The sequence below is a fragment of the Zingiber officinale genome, chromosome 7B (genome assembly GCF_018446385.1).
Source record: "Zingiber officinale cultivar Zhangliang chromosome 7B, Zo_v1.1, whole genome shotgun sequence".
NCBI lineage: Eukaryota > Viridiplantae > Streptophyta > Magnoliopsida > Zingiberales > Zingiberaceae > Zingiber > Zingiber officinale.
Window position 1 is genome coordinate 116,809,892 of NC_055999.1, and position 21,692 is coordinate 116,831,583.

At 34.8% G+C, this 21,692-nt stretch overlaps 2 protein-coding genes and 2 long non-coding RNA genes across 5 annotated transcripts; 2 read left to right on the forward strand and 2 right to left on the reverse strand.

Annotated features, from left to right (window-relative positions):
* The first annotated feature begins 2,050 nt into the window (after positions 1-2,050).
* Positions 2,051-3,688, forward strand: LOC122007101 (transcription factor bHLH76-like). Of its 2 annotated transcripts, none has more exons than XM_042562871.1 (7): positions 2,051-2,492; positions 2,738-2,869; positions 2,942-3,007; positions 3,093-3,161; positions 3,246-3,302; positions 3,380-3,490; positions 3,573-3,688. In XM_042562871.1, exons 1-7 carry the CDS (start codon positions 2,211-2,213, stop codon positions 3,660-3,662), a joined length of 807 nt encoding a protein of 268 aa, XP_042418805.1. In that variant the 5' UTR covers positions 2,051-2,210; the 3' UTR covers positions 3,663-3,688. The 2 variants fall into 2 exon arrangements, with proteins under 2 accessions (XP_042418805.1, XP_042418806.1); XM_042562872.1 differs by having other exon boundaries at positions 2,052-2,492; positions 3,383-3,490.
* Positions 3,689-7,127: 3,439 nt separating this feature from the next.
* LOC122004804 lies at positions 7,128-7,494 on the reverse strand. The gene is made up of 3 exons (XR_006118244.1): positions 7,476-7,494; positions 7,302-7,366; positions 7,128-7,220 (listed from the first exon to the last, which is right to left on the reverse strand). It is a non-coding gene; the product is annotated as an uncharacterized LOC122004804 (long non-coding RNA).
* Positions 7,495-7,922: 428 nt separating this feature from the next.
* LOC122004834 lies at positions 7,923-8,281 on the reverse strand. Its single transcript, XR_006118253.1, has 3 exons — positions 8,231-8,281; positions 8,029-8,130; positions 7,923-7,933 (listed from the first exon to the last, which is right to left on the reverse strand). It is a non-coding gene; the product is annotated as an uncharacterized LOC122004834 (long non-coding RNA).
* Positions 8,282-17,542: 9,261 nt separating this feature from the next.
* On the forward strand, positions 17,543-21,417 carry LOC122007102 (amino acid transporter AVT6A-like). The gene is made up of 5 exons (XM_042562873.1): positions 17,543-18,462; positions 19,235-19,387; positions 19,505-19,708; positions 19,926-20,391; positions 20,900-21,417. The coding sequence occupies exons 1-5, from the start codon at positions 18,036-18,038 to the stop codon at positions 21,039-21,041; spliced, it is 1,392 nt and encodes a 463-aa protein (XP_042418807.1). The 5' UTR covers positions 17,543-18,035; the 3' UTR covers positions 21,042-21,417.
* The last annotated feature ends 275 nt before the right edge of the window (positions 21,418-21,692 follow it).

Here is a 21,692-nt window from a genome sequence, read left to right on the forward strand (position 1 = left end):
GAATTAATTTTATACAATTATCGTAATATTTTGGTGGCAACGAGTCTCCAAAGCTAACAATGTTGTTCATTGCTATATGTCTTGTGGGGATCAATATTTCAATAGAAAAGATCGTAATATACTACCTCAAAACTTACCTTTGTGAGACTTGAGAAGCAATCCTTCGTTTCATTTTCAAAACTAAAAGAAACTTGAAAATTTAAGATAATTCTCTCTATTCAAGAAAACCATATCGAGACTTCGCTATCTTTTTACGGTCCGCCTAGGTTGTCCCTAGTAGCAAACACATTATCGCACGAGTACGAGTACGAATGGATAAAATCCTCTCTCTCGTCATGTACATTATGGTTTAACCATTTCGGCAAGAAGAGTGTTATCCAAAAGAGCCTTCGCAAACAAAGATGAAACTTTCACTTTTGCTTCTCAAGTTTCCTAGTGTTCTTGTTACATTCGAGCATGATGGATGATGTATACAAACATTTTTTTTGTGTTAGCACTATATAAGAACCACCAAATACTTGTGTCCATAAAAATCAATGAACATATTTGAAGTATGATTTTTGGATACCTTAACATTTAAATCTAGTTTCTATTGAAACTATTGTTAGTTCATGAACATAATTAAGTTTGCAGTGTGCCATGTGAAGAATCAAAATATATAAGTGATCAATGCAAAAGTTAGGCTAAGAATTAACGAGGGCATGTCAGTTAATTATATTTAAATAAATTTTATTTTATTTTATTTTATTATTCTAAATAAGTCTTCTTTATCTCTACTTTAGTATATTAATATGCATATTTGTTATGGTCTCATATCACCTAATTGAAATATTTAGTATATACCCATTAAAATCTTATGCTTATCAGAGTTTTCCTTTAATATGTGTAATTAATCATGATTTTTTTTCTCTAATATTCTTATTTTTTATTTTATCTATTCTCATATGTCTACATATCAACCGTAATATTTTCATCTTTGTGACTCACATTTTCTACTTGTGTGCTCATTTTATAATTCGACATTCAACTTCATATAACATAATATATCTAACTGTTATTTTATAAAATTTCTTTTTAAACTTTAGAGATACTTCATGATTATAAACTATACTTAACATCCTCCTCAATTTCAATCATTCTTTATCTATGGAAAATCTTTTTGTCAACTCCTTCATCCTTTTATATGATCTTACATATTTAAAATTTTAATTCAATTATAGATATATAATTGATTGTCAAGTTTCTTAATAACTTTTTGCAATTCATATTCTACTAGAATCCTTCTACTTCTTTTGACTATCTTTCTCTCCCTTATTTTACATATTTATCATTGTTGCACATCATCTAAGTGAAGTGTACATTTAAGTACATCTTTCTTAAACACATCTCTTAGAATTTCCTTTTTAATAGATGCAAACTAGACTTTCTCTCTAATATTTTTATTTCTTATCTATAAATCTTTACATCTCAGCATATCTACTTTAATATTTTCATTTTTTTAATTCTTATATTAAACTTAAATTTTATATATCTTAATTTTTTTATTTTAATGAATTTTGATTAAAGCTGCATGCATAATGCATTATTTTTGGTTATTTGATAATATAAGTATTTAATTTTTTGAATCGATTAATTTTGAAGATGATCAAGTTTGAAAATTTTTTATCAATCGTCAGGATAAATCAAGAAATACAGACATACTCATCATTCCATGATTGTCTTTCCACGTAAATTAATTCCAAGTACATGGTAGCTAGGAATTAATTCATAAATACCTGATTAACTGCACAAGCATCTTACCATTGCACCCTAGTCAACTAGTCAGGGGGCTACACAATGCATTGCTGTTACTCAGCCCCAGTAGACAGTAGTTGATGCCAGCAAGAACAGATTCTGAATTTCAGTCCAATATGGCTTGAGAAATCCTGTGCAGGTGGGCCTTTCTTTGCCCTATCCTCTTTGGTTTTAGCTCACTTTGAGTTCGTGATTAGTCCACTGACCACTGATTATTTAATTGCTTTGCCTTTCCAACTCTGGCACCAGCTAAGCTACTCATTATTATCCTTGTTCCATTGATTCCTTCTCTCTCGGCCTTCCTCTCAACCTTCATCTTCCCTTTCTCTTCTTCTTCTTCTTCTTCTTCTTCCATTCTTATGGTTTCACCTTCTTCTTCTTCTTCTGTTCGATAACTTCAGCCATTAGCAGCAGAAATGGATCAGAAGAGTGTTGACCATGTTAGAGGCCTCTGGAGCTCTCCCATGGCTGAAGCTGCCCTCCTCCTTGCCATGAACAAGCCCCCTCATGCAGGCATGGCCTGGAGTACTCATCCAAACGCCTCCCATTTCGCTTCCGGTTCAGCTTTCGCAGCAAGGAGAGCTGCAGGGCTTCCATCTCTCGACCCTTCCTCCGAGATCGACATCGACATGGCGGACCAAGACAGGAGCACCTCGCCGCAAGGCCTTGCTGCCAAGAAAAGGAAGAGAAACAGTGAGGTACATGTTTTTTTTTTTTTAACTATTGTTATTATTTTTTCGATAAAATTGTTACCGTGTGACTTTGAGATCATGAGTTCCAATTATCAAAACAACTTCTTACCATTCACTTAATATAGTCTGATCTTTCTTTGGGACCGGTATTGGCGGGTGTTTTGTTCACCGGATTTAATTTTTTTTAAATTGATTCTTGGCGCAATGGTAAACTTATTATTTGAATTATGAAAATAACTTTTGTAATATAGAAAAGCAAGGAGAATGGGGACACCACTCAGGAATCTGATGGCAAACAAGCAGAAGCAGCAGCAAAGGAAGACTACATTCATGTCCGAGCTCGGCGCGGCCAGGCGACCAATAGCCACAGCCTTGCCGAAAGAGTGAGGCTCTTCCCCCCCCCTTTTGGGATCGAAACGAATGGATAATTGAGAAAGAAATTGCTCTGAATTCAGGTGAGAAGGGAGAAGATCAGCCAGAGGATGAAGTTCCTTCAAGAGCTTGTTCCTGGTTGCAGCAAAGTAGGTCCTTTTACACACATCTCCAATGTCTTGGCACGCTTTAAGGCCCCTGATGAAACTCACTGCTTAAACCCTTGGTTTTTAGGTCACCGGAAAGGCGGTGATGCTCGACGAGATCATCAACTATGTCCAGTCACTGCAGAGGCAGGTCGAGGTATGCTGCCAAACTAAAAGAATGTGAATTTAACTCTTCAAGTGTCATCATCCCTTTGTTTCAAACTCTTCTTGCTTGCAACAGTTTCTATCAATGAAGCTTTCAGCTGTGAATCCAAGGATGGACTTAAGCACAGCGGATGTATGTGATACCGAGAAGTACTCGGAATTGAATGCTTCAATTGGTGTTTTTTGTGCTCAATTTTGATACTTTTTCAGCAGTGGTTTCATCGGTCGCAAAGCGGGCCTTCTTCGCCTGCCATTGGCTCCCATGCTAAAGTTCATCCATCTCAATCTGGTTTATCTGCAATGAGTGTTCGACTCGACTCAGTGAGCCGTTGGAATGATCTGAATTCCCTCGGTTTTTCGATAGTGTATCGCGGCACTTATCTAGCTTGCAATCTGCTTGCAGGTGCCTAATGCTTGGGAAGAACAGCTACAGAGTGTCATGCAAATGGCTAATTGTTTCAGCAACAACCCTCAGCAACCAAGAACTCAATGACGATCAATCTTTGCTTGGAAATTCCACAAGGCTGACAAAAAACAAGGCCAGCACTTGAAGATCGATTAGCTTTTTAGAGAGTTTTTTTTAGAGCATTTCAGGTGCTGTGGTTCTGTCTTGCATAGGAATTGAGCTGTTTTTGAGGATCCCTCTGTTCTTAGGGCAACAAGAGAATCAAGAAATCAGCATGAAATTGCTCTATCTAATTTCTATTAATAAAGTGAATATTTATTCGTGACTTCAATTATGAGATTCAATTTAATTGACATTGACTTAATCAATAAAACGGTTCATTTTTTTCAATTTAAACTTCTCAAATTCCTCTTCAAATTTTAATTATAAATCTGATCAATAACTTAAAAATATAAATTGCATTCAAAGATTTACCTTGGTTCCATCGAATGATTTAATACCAATGAGAGCAGAGTTTTGTAGGCTATATATATTACTGAACCCTTAAAAAAAAAACGAGTATCTACTATCTTAAAACAATTACTTTAGGCAGGACAAAAAAAAAAAAAAAATCTCCTCCGTTTAATGTTATTCGAGAGGTTAATTCTTCGAAAATGAAGTGGGCTCTGAAACTCCGTTTGATTCATTGTAATTATGATCTATATGCATATAGAAACAATGAAGATTTTAACTTGGAATATGTCTTTCCTAATGAAGAGGTTGTATAATTATATTTTTATATATTTATTTGATTATTATGGGGGAAATACGAATATTACTCTTTTTACATTTTTTAGGATGAACGTACACATTAAACAATAAAACTTCCGATTATGGAGAGAATGAAACCCATTCTTAAAGATGATCATGTATTTACTTTAAAAAATAAAAAATATTATTGTTGAAGAGAATCGAATAAGTACAAGACAGCAACAATCAAATACAATATTACTTTTATCACAAAACCTCATGCATAGGATGTTTTTGATGATAAATTTCCATCTGTGATCTATAAATTCAAGTCCTTTAGTGCATTGGAGAATACAGATGTTAATGAAACCATACTGTATGTTAATTTATTTTTGTGTTTTATGATTAATTGATATAATAGTTTTTTCTTACCGCTTATCATTTTTTTTTTGTTTTCTAGATATCATTGGTAAAATGATTGCACGAGACTCATCATAAAGTAAAGAATTTGGTGGGCGTCTCTTGATACAGTTTACACTAACGGTTTAATTCGAGTTTTGATGAATGATAAGTAAGTTAAGTTAGGTTCTATTGTGATCTAACTACATGATTAAGTATACAGTATGAAGTTCAGATAAGTCGACGAACCGATCGAATATCTGACAAGAAATCCCGCTAGGTCAACGGACCGATCGGATAGCTGGTACAAAGTCCAGATACGTTGACGGGCTGACCGGATATATGACAAGAAATCCAACTAGGTCAACGGGCCGACTGAATAGCTGATGTGAAGTTCAGACAGATCGACAGGCTGATCAGATGTTTGGCAAGTTGCTAAGTTAAGATAAATCACTGGAGGAGAGTGACCTTGTGAGGACACGTCTCGATTTGAGGGACAGTAGACGTCGGTCAAGTTTAGGTCCAATTGGGATCCCTAAACTGAGACCTTAAATAGTTTATGATCCTGGGAGGACAAAAATTAATTACTACTCTTTATTATTAAATTATTATTGTCCTAATACTTATTTTACAAGTTATTTGGACTAACGTTATTTTGCAGGATAAAATGAGAAAAGTATCCTTCAGATGAACAGTATCCGAAGGCGTCTTCAAGTAGTGAAGACGCCTTTATACTATTCATAGAAGGCGCTTTCCGCAGGATAAATTTTGACCAAAGTCATGAATAAATGTCGGGCTGGTCGAGATCGAATTTGTCTTATTGGAGGCGCCTTCTATGTCTTTTATAAGACTGTCTCGAGAAGGCATTTACACACAACTGACGTACAAGCTTCTGCGCATCCTTTTGAGCTTATGACCGCTCCAGGCTTCTGCTACGACTCTGCTGCAAAGTTACTGCGCTCGACCACTATTCCAAGGACTTTCTATTGCAGCCAGTAGATCGACAACAACACACGAACGTTCCCATGCTTGATCCTACGCGTCGATAACAAGTTCTATTTGTGTACTTATTTACTGCAAAAGGATAAGTGTTGTATATTGCACTTGTTCTAATCTTCTTATACTTGATTCTCTCTTTCGGAAGTACTGGAAAATGTTTTTAGTAGATTATCCATCGATAGATCCGTGCGTGGGACTTAGGTCTTGAAGTAAGAGTCGTCGAAGACTCCGAACCAAGTAAAACTACTTGTGTTCTTTGATGTTTGTCTATTCTCTTATTCTTTTCCGCTATATATTCATAATTTTAAAACTGACAAAATAAATTTTTAAAAATCACATGATTCACTTGTTTTTTTACATGCGTATCCATCCAACAACGTCTTAAAAGTTTTTTGATTTAGTCTAAGAGGATTCATATTGTTTAACTTTGGTTTTGGTTTTTTATTTACCTTATTTTAATAATATGGTATTTTACTATTTCTAGGAAAAGTTATAATATAAGTTATGTGGAGACTTTGTCAGGACAAGCTTGGAAAAAGTAAAGTTGTTATTATTCTTTAAATGTATCGAACAAAATATTTTGACTGAAGTAAGTATGTTAAATACTTTTTATATTACTAAGATTATAGTAATTGAGAATTTGGATGAAATTATGAAATTCCTAATAGGTAATTTCAATTATTCAATTTTATATTTATATTTAATTATTTTATATATAAAACTAAATATTAATACAACATTCATTCACTACAAAAAAAACCAGTATTACCGACAGAAATATCCGTCGGAATTCCGTCGATATATGTATATAGCGACGGAATTCCGACGGAATAATTTCTGTTGGTAAAATATCCGCCGACTTCTATTCCCGACAGAAACAGAATTCTGACGGTATTTTATACCGACGGAAATTAAGTTTCTGTCGGTAAAGTACCGACAGAAAATACTTTCCGTCGGTATAATTACAATATTCTACATCATCGATTGAGGTGACAATCTCCGACGGAACAACATTTTTCGTCGGAGATCTCCGACGGAACTGGAAGTTCCGTCGGTACATACCGACGAATCTGGAAGTTCCGTCGGCGGGGGCCCGAAGTGATGCATCGAACTAAAAGTTTGATAATTACCGACGGAATGTATTCCGTCGGTAATCCGTCGGAATTTCAAAAAAAAATTTCCAAGTTACTTTCATTTACACGTTGTTCCCATATACATTTTCCACATATATAAACAAACCATCACAATCGATGGTTTCATACAATATCCACACAACAAATACAATCCACAACAAATATAATCTACATCAAATATAATCTACACATATATATCTATCATATGATAATCACAAACTAATAAAATCCACAAAAAAAACCATATTCCATATAATCCATAGCTAACTAAATCTACAGAATATATATTCTACACATATCCATATCTAAAATCAAGTTTACATAACACATACCGAACTAAAATGTAGTCCCAATAATACAAGAACGGGAAATCATAGAGAAAATCCTGTAAAAAGGCAAATACAAAATGATGTTTAAATAAACAGTTTGCATATTTATATATTAAGAATTTTATATGAAATAATACCTGAACAAAAAGTGAGCAAATGATGTAGTGAAGAGCCAATATGTATATATGACTGAACGTGACTCCTGAAACATATAGTAATAAAACCTTTAGAAATAAACATGTTATAATATCAAAACAGGCTCACGTTCTATATAATAAATAAAAAACTAAAGTATAGCTGAACTAACAAACCTCAAAAAGCTAACGACCACCGTCTGATAGATCTTGAGTCTCCTGTGACTCAGATCCCTGTGATGCTTGGGTGAAAGAAGCCACGATTGCTCGCATTTGGGCCATGAGATCTTCATTACTCTTGTCACGTTCAGCTCTCTTCTTCTCCTCATCAGCTCTCCACTGATCCATATCAGCCATCCTCTGATCCATTGATTTCAGCTGAGACCGCAGTTCTTGATTTTCACGTCTTAAAGACTGCATCTCACCAGAAGAAGAGGAACTAGCACGGCCTACTGGATTCCTCAAACGATCAAATGCCACTTTGGCCCGAGAGCCAAGGCCGTAGAGGGTGGAGTTTTTGTCCTTCCACCGACAACATCATAATATATCTCATTTAGATCGTCGGTGGATAAAGACTGTGACTCCACCCTCCGCTGATGGCTGAGATGCCCGAGCCACCTATTTGTCATTTCTTGCTGCATAAAAAATAATATAATATCCAATTTGATATGTATTACTAATTACTAATCAAGATATAAATGAACAAATGTAATAAAGTTAATTATCTTACATGTAGAGTTTGAGATCGAGAATCAACAAATGACCCATCCTTCTTCTTGTGGGTCTTCAGAAAAATCTCCATACATGTAGGCTGTCGGGCAAGCTCACGTTCCTACATTTATAAATTAAGGAAAAAATTAGTATGCTCAACAATACAAGGTTGGTAATAAATACAAAATTTGTTATAAAGTATAATTTTAAATTATACTCACCAGATCAATGGTATGCTCAACAATAGATCTGGATCCTGACGTATGCCGAGCGATTCCGGTGCTCGGGCCACCTGGCTCTGTATTCCTATTTGCTTTTGCCTTTTTGGCATTAGCTTGCCACCTTTCTGCAGCCCAGGTGACCATCCATGCACTCCATATCGCCTCCGAAACATACGCAGGCCTAGTGCCCTTCTTTCTCATGTAATACATATGATCTCTGTAGAGTTTGGCACAATAAGTATTCCATGTAGCTTTAAATTGATCTTCTTGCCCGTCCACCCAAGTATATCTTTTCTATAATTATAAGTTAAACATTTAGTTTAAATGATATAAATGATAACTATATTATAGAATGTGAATTAAATATATTAAATTTACTCACCACAAATTCATTATAATAAAATAGCTTCATCTCCTGGTCTACATGCCTCCATGTAGTACCAGACGCGCTAACTCGTTCCTTAAATTTTGCAGTGATATATGTGGCAACTCTGTGCCCATCCGGAGTGAACCTGCACAAAAATAGACCTTTAGGTTATGAGAAATATATTATAACTAATGTTATATATAAACTTGAATAATTAATAAGACAATATACTTACAAGTCCCCGACAACGGTAAGGACTTTGTGGCCACGGGGTGCCACAGCCTGCTGCTCTGCTATGATAATATCTACAAAATAACATTGCAACACATCATAAAAAGGTCTAAAAACCTGATAATATAAATACAAAACATTAAGGAAATCTACTTACTGACGGAAATAAGAATGTTAATATTTAATCATCATTAACATCTGACTAGTCAACATTAACAGTTTCTATGTCCTCATTGCTAGATGAGCTTAGTTCAACTTCATCCTCACTGTTGGACATCTCCCCATCATCCATCTCTTCGTAAATGTCATTAGCATCTACAAGCAATTGAGAAGTAGATTGGTGTTGTAAATCAACTGAATATATCTCCACTTCATTATTCTGAAATGCATCATGGTTTTGAGCAGTGATTGTATTCGGCATCTCTATGGTCGAGCGAGGCTTGATTCGACAAACAGACAACCATTCACTAGATCTTCTTCTCTTCGTAGGGTATTCAAGATAGAAAACTTAACCCGCTTGTATTCCGAAAATAAAAGGCTCAAACTTGTTGAATCTTTTATTTGCATTAACCTCAACTAAATTATAATTTGGATGAATTCGAGTACCTATTCTTGGGTTCGGATCATACCATGAACATTTAAACAACACACACCTCTTTATTGGTAATGCAGGATATTCAATCTCTATGATTTCATCAAGTCTACCATAATAATCAAATTCAGTGTTATTGTTGTCCACATATCCTTTGACGCAAACACCAGAATTATAAGTTAATCTTCGTGAATCTCGTTGTGCCACGTGGAATTTAAGACCATTAACATAGTAACCAGAATACACCTTTATTTTACGAAGGGGTCCTGATGCAATATTCATTATCCTATCATCTTGCACATTTGATATTCTACGATCTTTCACCTATAAAAATAAGTAACATATATCTTAGTACACTTCTTAATAAACATGAACTTAAAAATTTCACAAATTTTCTAACTTACATATATTTGAAACCACAATGCAAATTCAGTCTCTAACTTTGTAGCTATCTCAGTTGCACAAATTGATGGATTTTGGAGATATAATTGTTGTTCGTATAAGCTGAGAAAATAAGTAATTATATTAAAATTGGGATATCAAGCAAAATAATTAAACAAAGGATAATTGTTTGATTTAAGAAGTTTACTTACTTTATGTATGGTTTGACCTCTTCACAATTTAAGAGTATATATGTTCTTGCAGCATGATATTCTTCCTCGGTTAACCATCTAGCAAGCGATGCACCCATTAACTTACCAGGAAACTTAAAAATAGAAAGCATAGATGGATCTATCGACTGACAAGCATCATCAGAATTTCTAGGACACCTGCGATGTCTTGTTTGCACACTATCAACAAAATAATATGAGCAGAAAGAAGATGCTTCTTCTACTAGATAAGCATTGCATATTGACCCTTCAACTCTTGCTTTGTTACGAACATTATTTTTTAATTTCCTCAAAAACCGTTCAAATGGATACATCCATCTGTACTGCACAGGACCTGCTATTTGTGCCTCGTATGGTAAATGTACTGGTAGATGTTCCATTGAATCAAAAAAACTTGGTGGAAATATGCGCTCCAGTTTACATAATATGAGTGGAATGTCTGTTTCTAGCCGAAGCATATCATCTATCGTAATACACCTTGATGTCAAATCTCTAAAAAATAGACTCAATTCAGTGAGTGCTTGCCAAACATTTTGAGGAAGTAAGTCATGGAAAGCTACTGGAATAAGTCTTTGCATAAATACATGACAGTCATGACTTTTCATTCCAAACATTTTTAATCTATTCATATCCACGCATCGACCCATATTTGATGCATAACCATCTGGAAATTTGATTTCTTTCAACCAATTACATAAAGCTTGCTTGCCATCTTTGTCCAATGTATAACAAGCCTTTGGAAATCTATTAGTTATTTCATCTTGATGCAACTCTGGTCTATTGACTAGGTCTTTTAATTCCTCGCGTGATTTTGCAGTGTCTTTAGTTCTTCCAGGCACATTCATCACAGTGTTAAAGATATTATCGAAGAAATTTTTCTCAATATGCATAACATCTAAATTATGTCGAATAAGCAAATACTTCCAATACGGTAACTCCCAAAAAATACTCCTTTTCTTCCAACCACACTTGCACATCCTAACAATATATTTATTTATCTCATCAGAACCAGATTGTGATACTGGTAGAAATCCATAACTATCAATTTGCTCAATGATTTGTTCACCTGAAGCATGGAGTGGCGGGGATTTTCTGACTACAACATTTTTTAAGAATTTTTTCTTATTTCGCCTAAAAGAGTGATCAAGTGGTAAAAATTTACGGTGATTATCAAACCAAGACACCTTCCCACTGTAAGGTAATGAAAATGCATCAGAATCAGTCATGCAGTGTAGACATGCTAATTTACCAGCTGTGCTCCAACCCGATAACATTGAGTATGCTGGAAAATCACTGATCGTCCATAATAATGCAGCATGCAATCTAAAATTAGTTTTGCTTGCAACATCATAAATCACCGACCCTACATTCCATAATTCATTTAACTCTGCAATAAGAGGTTGTAAGAAAACATCTATCTTCTCTTTGGGATTGGTTGGACCAGGAATAAGTACTGTAAGGAACATAAATTCATCTTTCATACACATCCATGGCGGTAAATTGTAAGGTGTTAATATAACCGGCCAAGATGAATATTGTTGTCCTGACTGTCCAAATGGTTGAAATCCATCTGCAGAAAGTCTCAATCTCACATTACGTGGTTCCATTGCAAATGAAGGAAATACAGCATCTAGATGTTTCCATGCAGGTGAATCAGAAGGATGACACATTATACCTCCATTGTGCGCATGCTCATGATGCCACGTCATATGGCAAGCTGTAGCAGCAGATGCATACAAACGTTGAAGTCTAGCAGTTAACGGAAAATAATACATCACTTTCCAAGCTATTTTTTTCTTCTTCTGCTCAGGTATGCGAGTACCATGCTTATAACGAGGGTGTGTACAGATTTTGCATTCACGCAGATCATTGTCTTCATTCCAAAATATCATGCAGTTATTTATACAACAATCAATCTTCTCCACAGGCAAACCTAAACCTCTGATCAATTTTTTTGTACTGTAAAAACTATCCGTCATTATGTTATCAGCAGGAAGCAATTCTGACATCAACTGACAAATGTCGTCGTAACATCTTTCTGAAAAATGATGTTCTGCTTTCATATTTAATAACCTTGCAGTAGCTGATAATTGAGAATGACCTGAGGGAATGTCTTTCCACACTTCTCTTTCACTAGCCTTTAACATTTCATATAGTTGCTGATATTCAGGTGTTGGTGTTTCATCTATATTAGAATAATCAACTGTAGCATTTATCGTATCATGAACCATTGATTGCATTGCGATATCAATATTAATTGATGCTTCAGGAGCGGTAGCTGTTGCCCTGATGACGAACCACCGAAGGTCCAATTGGTTCATATAAATAAGGTTCTCCGTGATAGTACCAATTGTAGTAATTTGGCACAAAATCATTTCTACATATATGCATTTTACAGTATCCTCATCACTGAAAGCTCTATTTTGACATTTTTATGATTGCATGGACACCGTAACTCAGCACCATTCATACATTCAGGGTGACTTTTAGCAAAGTTCACAAACTGTTCAACTTCAACAATAAAATCATCTCCGATAAATCCTTTTCTAATCGATTGTACATCCAAGCTTTGTTCATAGACATTTTCACCTAAAACTAATATATTGAGAACTAAAAATTAACATACATTAAGATACTAACACAAAACAAACAAACGGACTATATTATGCTATAAATTAACATACTAACATAACCTATTTCTAACTTTAATCATGTTAAATGACATACAGTATAATTTAGTAAATTTTACCTGAATATGTGTAGGTCAACTGGAGAAGAGCAGCAAATGCTACCTGTTTAAAAATAAAAATAATTTAGCTAAAAAATTAAGACAAAATATTTTTCAAATTTCTCGTGGCACCAGCAGCCAGCTGCCGGCTGGCACAGCAACCAGATGTCGGCTGGCACAGCCGCCAGCAGCCACCTGGCGTCCGCCGCCGGCCGCCGGCCGCTGGCAGGCGCAGATGCTCGCAGGCGGCCGCCGCCGGCTGGCGCAGATGGCCGCTGGCGGCCGAAGCCGAACGCCGCCAGCCGATGGCGGGCACAGAAACCCGCTGCCGGCGAGGAAGCCCACTGCGGGCACGCACCGCCGCGTGTGGGCGAAGGCCGGCGGCAACTGCCGCTCGCCGGAAAAAAAGGAAAAAAAAAACAAAAACTAACCTGCGATCGGGAACCGGAGAACGAAGCGATCGGGAACGGGAGAACGAAGCCGTCGGCCGCGCGCGCGTGAGGGAAAAAGGAGGTTAGGGTTTTTTAGGGGAACTTGCCGACGGAATTCATATTCCGTCGGTACACTTTAAGTTTACCGACGGAATTACTAATTCCATCGGTAAAACCATTAATTTACCGACGGGATGGCTTATTCCGTCGGTAATATCATTAGTTCACCGGCGGAATTAATATTCCGTCGGTATCACGCTGTAATACCGACGGAATGATTTATTCCGTCGGTAAAAAGTAGAGTTTACCGACAGCATATTAATTCCGTCGATAGTCCCGTCGGAAACACTGGTTTTTTTGTGGTGATTATTACCGATTGAAGGATCCCAATATTTCAATACTATCTGTTCAAATAATCTTGGAAGAACTTTCACATTTCTAAAAATAATGATGTCTAATTAATTTACTGTGTTGTTACATTTCTATAATTTTATATTGTAGTTATAGTTGATTTTATTTTATCTACTTATAGGTTCGGAGTTTTTGGGTTTATACTAGGATTGTGGGTATAGAGTCTTAGAAAAATTGGTCATATTTATCGTGTACAAGGTGTTCCAAGAAGGTCACTCGGTGGCTGAGAAATTTATTGTGAAATGTGTGATTATTTTGATGAGATTGGAAATTTGATGTTTGTCAATTAATATAAGATAATCTTCTACAATATATTATTTTAAAGTGATATTTATTTAAAAATTAAATATTTATTGTGGTAAAATGATGAATACGTTTGCCCCCAGCGCTTTTGTCAATTCATTCTATGGTTAACACGGATGAGATAAATTACGGACGATTACTAATTTTTAGAATAATTACTAACACATAAAAAAAAAATTTACCTCGATGTTTAATAGGTTTAAGATTCAAGCCCGAGTTGTAGATAATATTGGAAATATTTTTTTCCTACTTTGGGATAGAGAGTATGTTGAACTTATTAGAAAAACATCCATTGATTTAAGGACCAAAATGAAAAATGAGGTTTTTCATCATCAATTTTAAATGTTTTTTTTTATAGAATTCTTCTTTAAGTAATGTATTAAAAATCAATATAATATTTCAAGATTTGACTTGCTAAAAGAATTTGATAATTTAATTGATCGGAAGATTTTCTTCAAAATTAAAGTTCATTCCTGAATTTAATGGAATATATACTGTCATTAAATTGACAAGACTAATAATGTTGTTGAAAAATACGGTGAATTTTTTAAAGTCAGACGGAGAATGCTTTTTTATTTGGATTTCTTTATTTCTTTATTTTAATTTTCAATCATACATGGTTAATATTGTTGATTTATGTAGGAATATGATGTATTTTCAAAATTGAACAATGCATAAAATGGAGGAAAAGAGATAAAAATTAGGATTTTAAGATATATGTGTAGGATCGAAAAGAATTTAGATATCTCCATAATGATATGATATTGTCCGCCCTCATGGTTTTGCTTTTGGGCTCTACCCAAAAGGCCTCATGCCAATGGAGATATCTTTTCTCTTATATACTCATGATCTTTCCCATGTGTTTTCAATATGGGACTATGTTTGCAACCTTGCAACCCCAACAATCCCCCCCTCAAACAAAGGACCATAGGCTTCCCACGTCCGATCCTGGACTTCCTTGCCTAGTCGCAACTAGGACTTTCTGCCTGGTGTCTGGTCCTCTTGATCCGAATATAGGAGCCCCCACTTTCTTTGTTCGAGGTCAATATTGTACCCACATGGCTCAATCAGACCATAGCTCTTGTGCACAGTCGGCGATTAAACCTTCTGGCAGTCCGGGCTCTGATACCAATTGTAGGATCGAAAAGAATTTAGATATCTCCACAATGACATGATATTGTCCACTTTGGGCCTGAGTCCTCATGGTTTTGCTCTTGAGCTCTACCCAAAAGGCCTCATGCCAATGGAGATATCTTTTCTCTTATAAATTCATGATCTTTCCCATGTGTTTCCAATATGGGACTATCTTTGCAACCTTGCAACCCAATAATATGAAATAGTATTAGATTTAATATAATTTGCTTTTTATAGGTTATTTCTTTTGAACTACATCCGATACAAAATTTGAAGACAATGATCAAGCACGAGAAAAATTGAAATATGTATGTTTATATTATTACAAATTTTTTTAGGTATTAAGCTTATTGAAAAATATGTAATTGCAAACTTTAGGTTCTGCTGATGAATGTGCTAATTTTTGGATTGGGTTGTTAATTTAGAAGATGAAAATATTGGAGAATTAAATAATGGTTATGTGACGACTGATATTCCTAATGAACTTTTGATAAAAAATTGTAATGATCTTATTGTAACAATAGTTGAGAGTGTGTATTCGTCTTCAAGCAATAATATCAGTGATACTGTATATCTTTATGACTATTTTGGATGTAGAATAAGATGTTCTAGAATACTAAATCATGAATTAAACTTGAAGTAGATCAACAATAGTAATTAGCAATGTTAAAAAAATAATAACATAGGATACATAAAAAATAAATATAGAGAAGGTTTTTTATTATGTAGAGGGATATATTTTATACTTTTGGATGTGATATTAAGGTTATATATTAGGGACTAAAAAGACTTATATAGATCTTTAAATATTTTTTTTAGTAATATAGATATCCAGTTCTTTGATCTGATTAATTATAAAGATAATCGGTTGATCATCAGAATAAATCAAAAAGGACTCACAGAGACTTATTCAAATGATCATCATTTTTAGAATTATCATTCAATCAAAAAAAAATTATAGTATACCATAGCTATAATGCATTCTTTAAATACTTAGTTAACTATTTGAAGAATTTAATGGTTGCACTGTACGTTATCGTGTAATTTTAATAAAAAAAATGATTAATCAGGTTAGGTAATGTCTAGTCTGGGATGACTGACTTAGTCTCACGAAAGTTTTTCACCGGTCATCAGGATAAATTGGGAAGCGCTCGTAGCGAGCAGCCCAGTATCCTTTAATTGCGTGCTCCATTTGGAAGAAAAAATACTATAAATTTATCATAGCTGAAATTTAAATCATAGATACTTGAATAACAATTTTGATGTCTTACCATTGCACTGTGCAATTTTAATCAAAAGCACTTTAGTTGGAGTGTTGTTTTAATATTTTTTTTAATTTTCTTGTAGGAGTTGTATGTGATTGATTGATTATGTCATTATAGTATTTGACATTCAATCATTTTTGAAAATTTATAGGGCGAAGAACGATTTGAGATACGATTCATCAAATTGATTTTGTGGTTCTCCTTAGAAGATGCATTGTTAATGGGCTCGTAACTTAAACAAAAAAATTTTCTATCATCTAGTTATTTGACAGTCGATTATAAATTAATTTTATAATTTATTTTTTTTCACACAACCTGAAACAAATTATGAGAAGGGTATGAGATGAGCGTAATGATTTTTTTTACTACAAGACATGCTAAATTGTAGTTAAATAGTGTTGCAACAAAATTTTAAAATTTATATTAAATATCTAATTTACGCCGATTAATTTTTGAATGAGTAATTTAGTCCCACATGTTGCATGATCTATCAAGATAACTCAGAAAGAATTCATGAATAATCCATCAATTCATTATCTTTAGATTAATTAAGAGAAATTTATCGTTAATTTATTGAAATTCTTTATTTATATATTAAAATAATTTTAATTAAAATTATATATTAAAATAGTTGTAATCAAAACTACTATAATAGTATTAAAATAATTTTAATCAAAACTACTATAATATTTAGACTAACAAAAGATAGATAATTTAGGATAAAATATCCTTTTAATAGTTTGTCATATAAATTTCTATTTATTAAGTAACTCTTCAATTATTGAACTAAATAACACAAATATAAAAACACTTGAACTTTAATTATTTGAAATTGATGTCCTAAAAAAATCAATGCCACGTGTACAAATTTAAGCCACACGTTTGACTTCAATAATTGGAGAAAGTATTAACTTATTTTTCTAATGTCTTCATTTTTGATTACGTGGCAAATTAATAAACCCATTATCATTTCTTGTAAAAAAATTGTACCGCGTGGGTCTGCCTACTTCAACGAATTAAATTCCAGGTATCTCAACGCTTAAGATACGTAACGTGAACCTAGAAAAATTGTTCTTCGTTTCGATTTATTTTTACAGAGTGACAATTTTGTCCTTTGGTTCGGACAGAAAAGAAATCCTTAGCGTGGTTAGATTGTGAAAATTAGTTGACCTGTGAGGGTAGTTTTGGGTATTCAATCCATTTTATATGAGATTTATTTGAATTAGGGCAAATAAACTAGAAACATATCAGATATCTCTCTCCTTCTCTCTATAAGTCACACCGGCGGAGGGAAGAGGAGAGGAAGCATCTCTCCGTTCTCTCTTCAACGATCGGAGGGAATCTATCGATCTCTGGCGTCAACGGCGGTCTCCGTGTTGTAAAACAGCAACACAAATCTTATCTTTGCGCTGCTTTTAGATTTCTTCTTGTTCTGTGACAAACCGTAAGTTATCGAGGTTGGAGAGTAAAGATACCTTTTTTTATTGGAGGAGGAGTTTGCCTAGTTTCGTAGCTTTGCTGTCTAAAGCTGGTCTGTACCTGTCTCCAACTATCTTGGGGTCTGCTAAACTGGGAGTTTTTATCATATAACTCGAATCGTGAACTGGGGCATTCATAATTTTTCTTGGCGTCTCGGATTTTCTGGGTTTCACTGTTAGAAATTGTTCTTTTCGAGATCTTTGTGTGCGGTTCTTCTCCCTTCTTGTAGAAGTCGAATTTTGGGTGATAAAAAATGACAATTGGAGATATTTCTCCTATTGAAAACAGTGGGGACAATAGGGGCAAAAGAATCCTTGATGAGAAGGCTCCTCTACTTCCAAGCAAGCAGGAGGAAACTGGCGGATTTGATGAGTTCAATGGTGCTTCGTTTGCTGGTGCTGTCTTTAACCTCTCCACTACTATTGTTGGAGCTGGAATTATGTCCCTTCCTGCCACCATGAAGGTCCTCGGACTGGTTCCAGGAATTCTCCTCATCATATTTTTTGCTTTCTTCACTGAGATATCAATCGACATGTTGGTAAGGTTTAGCCGTGCTGGGAAAACAGTTTCGTATGGAGGACTTATGGGTGATTCATTTGGAAGGATTGGCAAGCTTCTAATTCAGTTATGTATCATTGTGAATAATGTTGGGGTGCTGATTGTTTACATGATTATTATTGGTATGTTCTGCAAAATAAAGATTTTCTTAATAATTTTTTGAGACCTATATTTAGTAGGTTGTGGCTTAATTACAATACAAAATTGCCTACTTTAATTGCTAAGCTATTAGAGAAGTTACACTTAGTTGAATTCCACAGTTCTTTTTCGCTTTTGATGCTACTCCAGTGGCTGCTTGGTTAGAAATTTGCCATATACTATCTTGTGGAAGGTGGACAAATTATTCACTGATAAAAAGAGATGGAATAGTTTTGTTCACAATTTCACATCTTTCTTTGCTAATTTTTTTTGTTAAAACATTTTTGTCAGATTAGAATTTTTTACAAGTTATAATATTTTTCCTTCCAAGACACCTCGGGAAAAGGGAAAGGAAGAAATGGAATTCTCATTTTGTAGACTTGATTAAGAAGCCTCAATGAAACTTTACAAGTACAACATTCCTTGCTAATGAGACTTAACCAAGACTGTAAGCAGAAACCAGATATTGATTTGTTATCCCTAAATACAATTTGAGTATCTCATTTCCAATTTTTGTCTGAAATTACTATCACCAGGCCTTTCCTTTTGTTTATTCTATTCTCTTCCTATATGTATGTAAACCATTTGTTACAATTTCTGGGTGCCTGTTTATCTTCTGAATACACATTAAAAACTAGCTACTTTGAAATAATTTTCTTAAGTGGCTTTTGATACATTTTTTCCCTCTATCTACCTGATTATGCTTCATATGTTTTTGCCTTCTAAGATCGAAAGTTATTTTTTTGTTGGTACAAGGTGATGTGCTTTCTGGAACATCGTCTAGTGGTGACCACCATTTTGGTGTTTTGGAAGGATGGTTTGGACAGCACTGGTGGACTGGTCGGTTTTTCATTCTTCTGGTTTCTATGCTGGCAGTGTTTGCTCCATTGGCTTGCTTCAAGCGTGTGGGTTAGTGGCTATAATATTTGTCTGATTGAGAACATTTTTTCAGAGAAGTTGAATTGTCATTTTCTTTAGTAATTTGTGTTTGACCAGACTGATACTATATTTTCTCTCTTTTGGCAGATTCATTGAGGTACACATCTGCCTTATCAGTTGCACTTGCAGTTGTTTTTGTTGTAATCACAGCAGGTATTGCTATTGTTAAATTGCTAGCTGGAAGCATTGCAATGCCCAAGTTGTTTCCGGACATCCCAGATTTGGCTTCTGTCTGGAACTTTTTTACAGTGGCCCCAGTAGTTGTGACTGCATATATCTGCCATTATAATGGTATTGTAACTGAGAATTCATCTATAATTATTTGCATAATTCTTAATGTCCATGCTAAGTGAAGCTACCATATTTTAATCAACTCTTCATTTTTCTTCCCTTTGTTTTCAATCATTTATTATCAGGACAAACTGTTGATTCATGTTATCAGTCCCTTACTCATAAAAAATGTTCATATAACCTGAGAGGTTCTTTTCTGTTGACTTGGTGTTTGCAGTTCACCCTATTGAGAATGAATTGGAGGATTCTTCCCTGATAAAGCCGGTTGTAAAGACATCACTGGCTCTTTGTTCCACAGTCTATATAGCCACAAGCTTCTTTGGTTTTCTCCTGTTTGGTGAATCCACACTTGATGATGTGCTTGCCAATTTTGACACCAATCTCAATATCCCATATAGCTCTATCCTCAGTGATGCAGTCAGAGTTAGCTACGCTGTGCACCTCATGCTTGTGTTCCCCATGATCTTCATTGCTCTCCGGCTCAATGTAGATGGCCTACTATTTCCATCAGCCAATCCTTTGTATTCTGATAATCGGAGGTTTGCTTCAATTACATTGGTGCTTCTATCAATTATTTTCTTGGCGGCTAACTTTATTCCCAGTATATGGGATGCATTCCAATTCACTGGTGCAACTGCTGCTGTTTGCATTGGATTCATTTTTCCTGCTGCCATTACCCTAAGGTGCGTCTTAGCAATTCATTGCAGTAACATATCTTTGGATGCAGGACTTTTATGCTCCATATGTTTATTGTTTCTTGAAATTCAGCTTTAATGGGCTTCAGTTAAGTAACCCACTGGAAGGCCACTAAAAGTTGTATCAGAGTTCACATTACCTGCAGTTGTAACTTGTATTGCATTATTCTTTGCATGTAGAAAAATCATTGGCAAGTTTAACCTTATATGTAATAAGCAAGTTTTGGATTATTTGCTTAGAGAGAAAGAGTTATATAACGTCTGCTTATTCATGCAAAAGATATTTATTGAATTCGAAACATTGTATATGCATGTGGATCTAGATATACATGATAATATGCGACCTCAAAGTATTGTTTTGCCTATATGATACAAACTGTCTTTTAAATAATGCATAGTGTGCTTTAATCTCCCTTATTTTTAATACATTATTGCTGTCTGTAATGTTCTGTGATCTTTAATTCCTAGTTTGTTGCCATTGTTTTTCCTGTTTCAGGGACTCTCATGGCATTGCAACAAAATGGGACAAGATTGTAGCTGTCTTCATGATTATACTTGCAGTTTTGTCCAACGTCATTGCTATATACAGTGATGCATATGCTCTCTTTAACAAGAGTAAAGCATCAGACTTCCGGTGATGCAACTTGATATATGTAGGGAGGAAACTTTGTTATGATGATTTATCAAGTTGTGGTGGTGTAAAATTGAACCTATCAGTGATAAAATAACTCAACCTATACGTTGAGTTGTGTGTTGTATTGTAGTTTGTAGTATAAGGACCTCAAGGAATGCATTTCCTTAGGTCTGACCAAGATCATAAAACTAGTTCTGATGATGAATCAGGTTGTGGTGGTGCAAAATTGTACCTATCAGTGATAAAATAACTCAATCTATACGTTGAGTTGTGTGTTGTATTATTGATTGTAGTATAAGGACCTCAAGGAATGTATTTCCTTAGGTCTGACGAAGATCATATGTCCAGTTAATGTCTAATAAAGTTTCATATTTGCTTGATGTGGTATATATCTCAGTTCGTATTGAAAAGGCATCCAAAAAACTGGAACCTGTTTTTCTTAGAATTTATCTTTAGATCTAGGGCAAATATGACCATCATAAGTTAAAAGGAACACTGTCCAAACTGGTAGTTGGTTTTCAGTTTATTTTGGTGAGTTCAGAAGCCCTAGCTTGACAGTGATATTAAATCTGTTTGCTTGCAGCTTTCATTTTGCTGTTAATATTTTTCTGCACAGTTTCTAAATCCATGGAGATGATGCACATTGTTGATTTTT

Excerpts from the sequence above, each read along its gene's own strand:
- LOC122007101 (XM_042562871.1), top strand. The coding sequence starts at position 2,211 with ATGGATCAGAAGAGTGTTGACCATGTTAGAGGCCTCTGGAGCTCTCCC. Across the intron at positions 3,008-3,092 it reads TTGTTCCTGGTTGCAGCAAA|GTCACCGGAAAGGCGGTGAT; the intron begins GTAGGTCCTTTT and ends CTTGGTTTTTAG. Across the intron at positions 3,303-3,379 it reads TGGACTTAAGCACAGCGGAT|CAGTGGTTTCATCGGTCGCA; the intron begins GTATGTGATACC and ends ATACTTTTTCAG.
- LOC122007102 (XM_042562873.1), top strand. The coding sequence starts at position 18,036 with ATGACAATTGGAGATATTTCTCCTATTGAAAACAGTGGGGACAATAGG. Across the intron at positions 19,388-19,504 it reads GGCTTGCTTCAAGCGTGTGG|ATTCATTGAGGTACACATCT; the intron begins GTTAGTGGCTAT and ends CTCTTTTGGCAG. Across the intron at positions 19,709-19,925 it reads ATATATCTGCCATTATAATG|TTCACCCTATTGAGAATGAA; the intron begins GTATTGTAACTG and ends TGGTGTTTGCAG.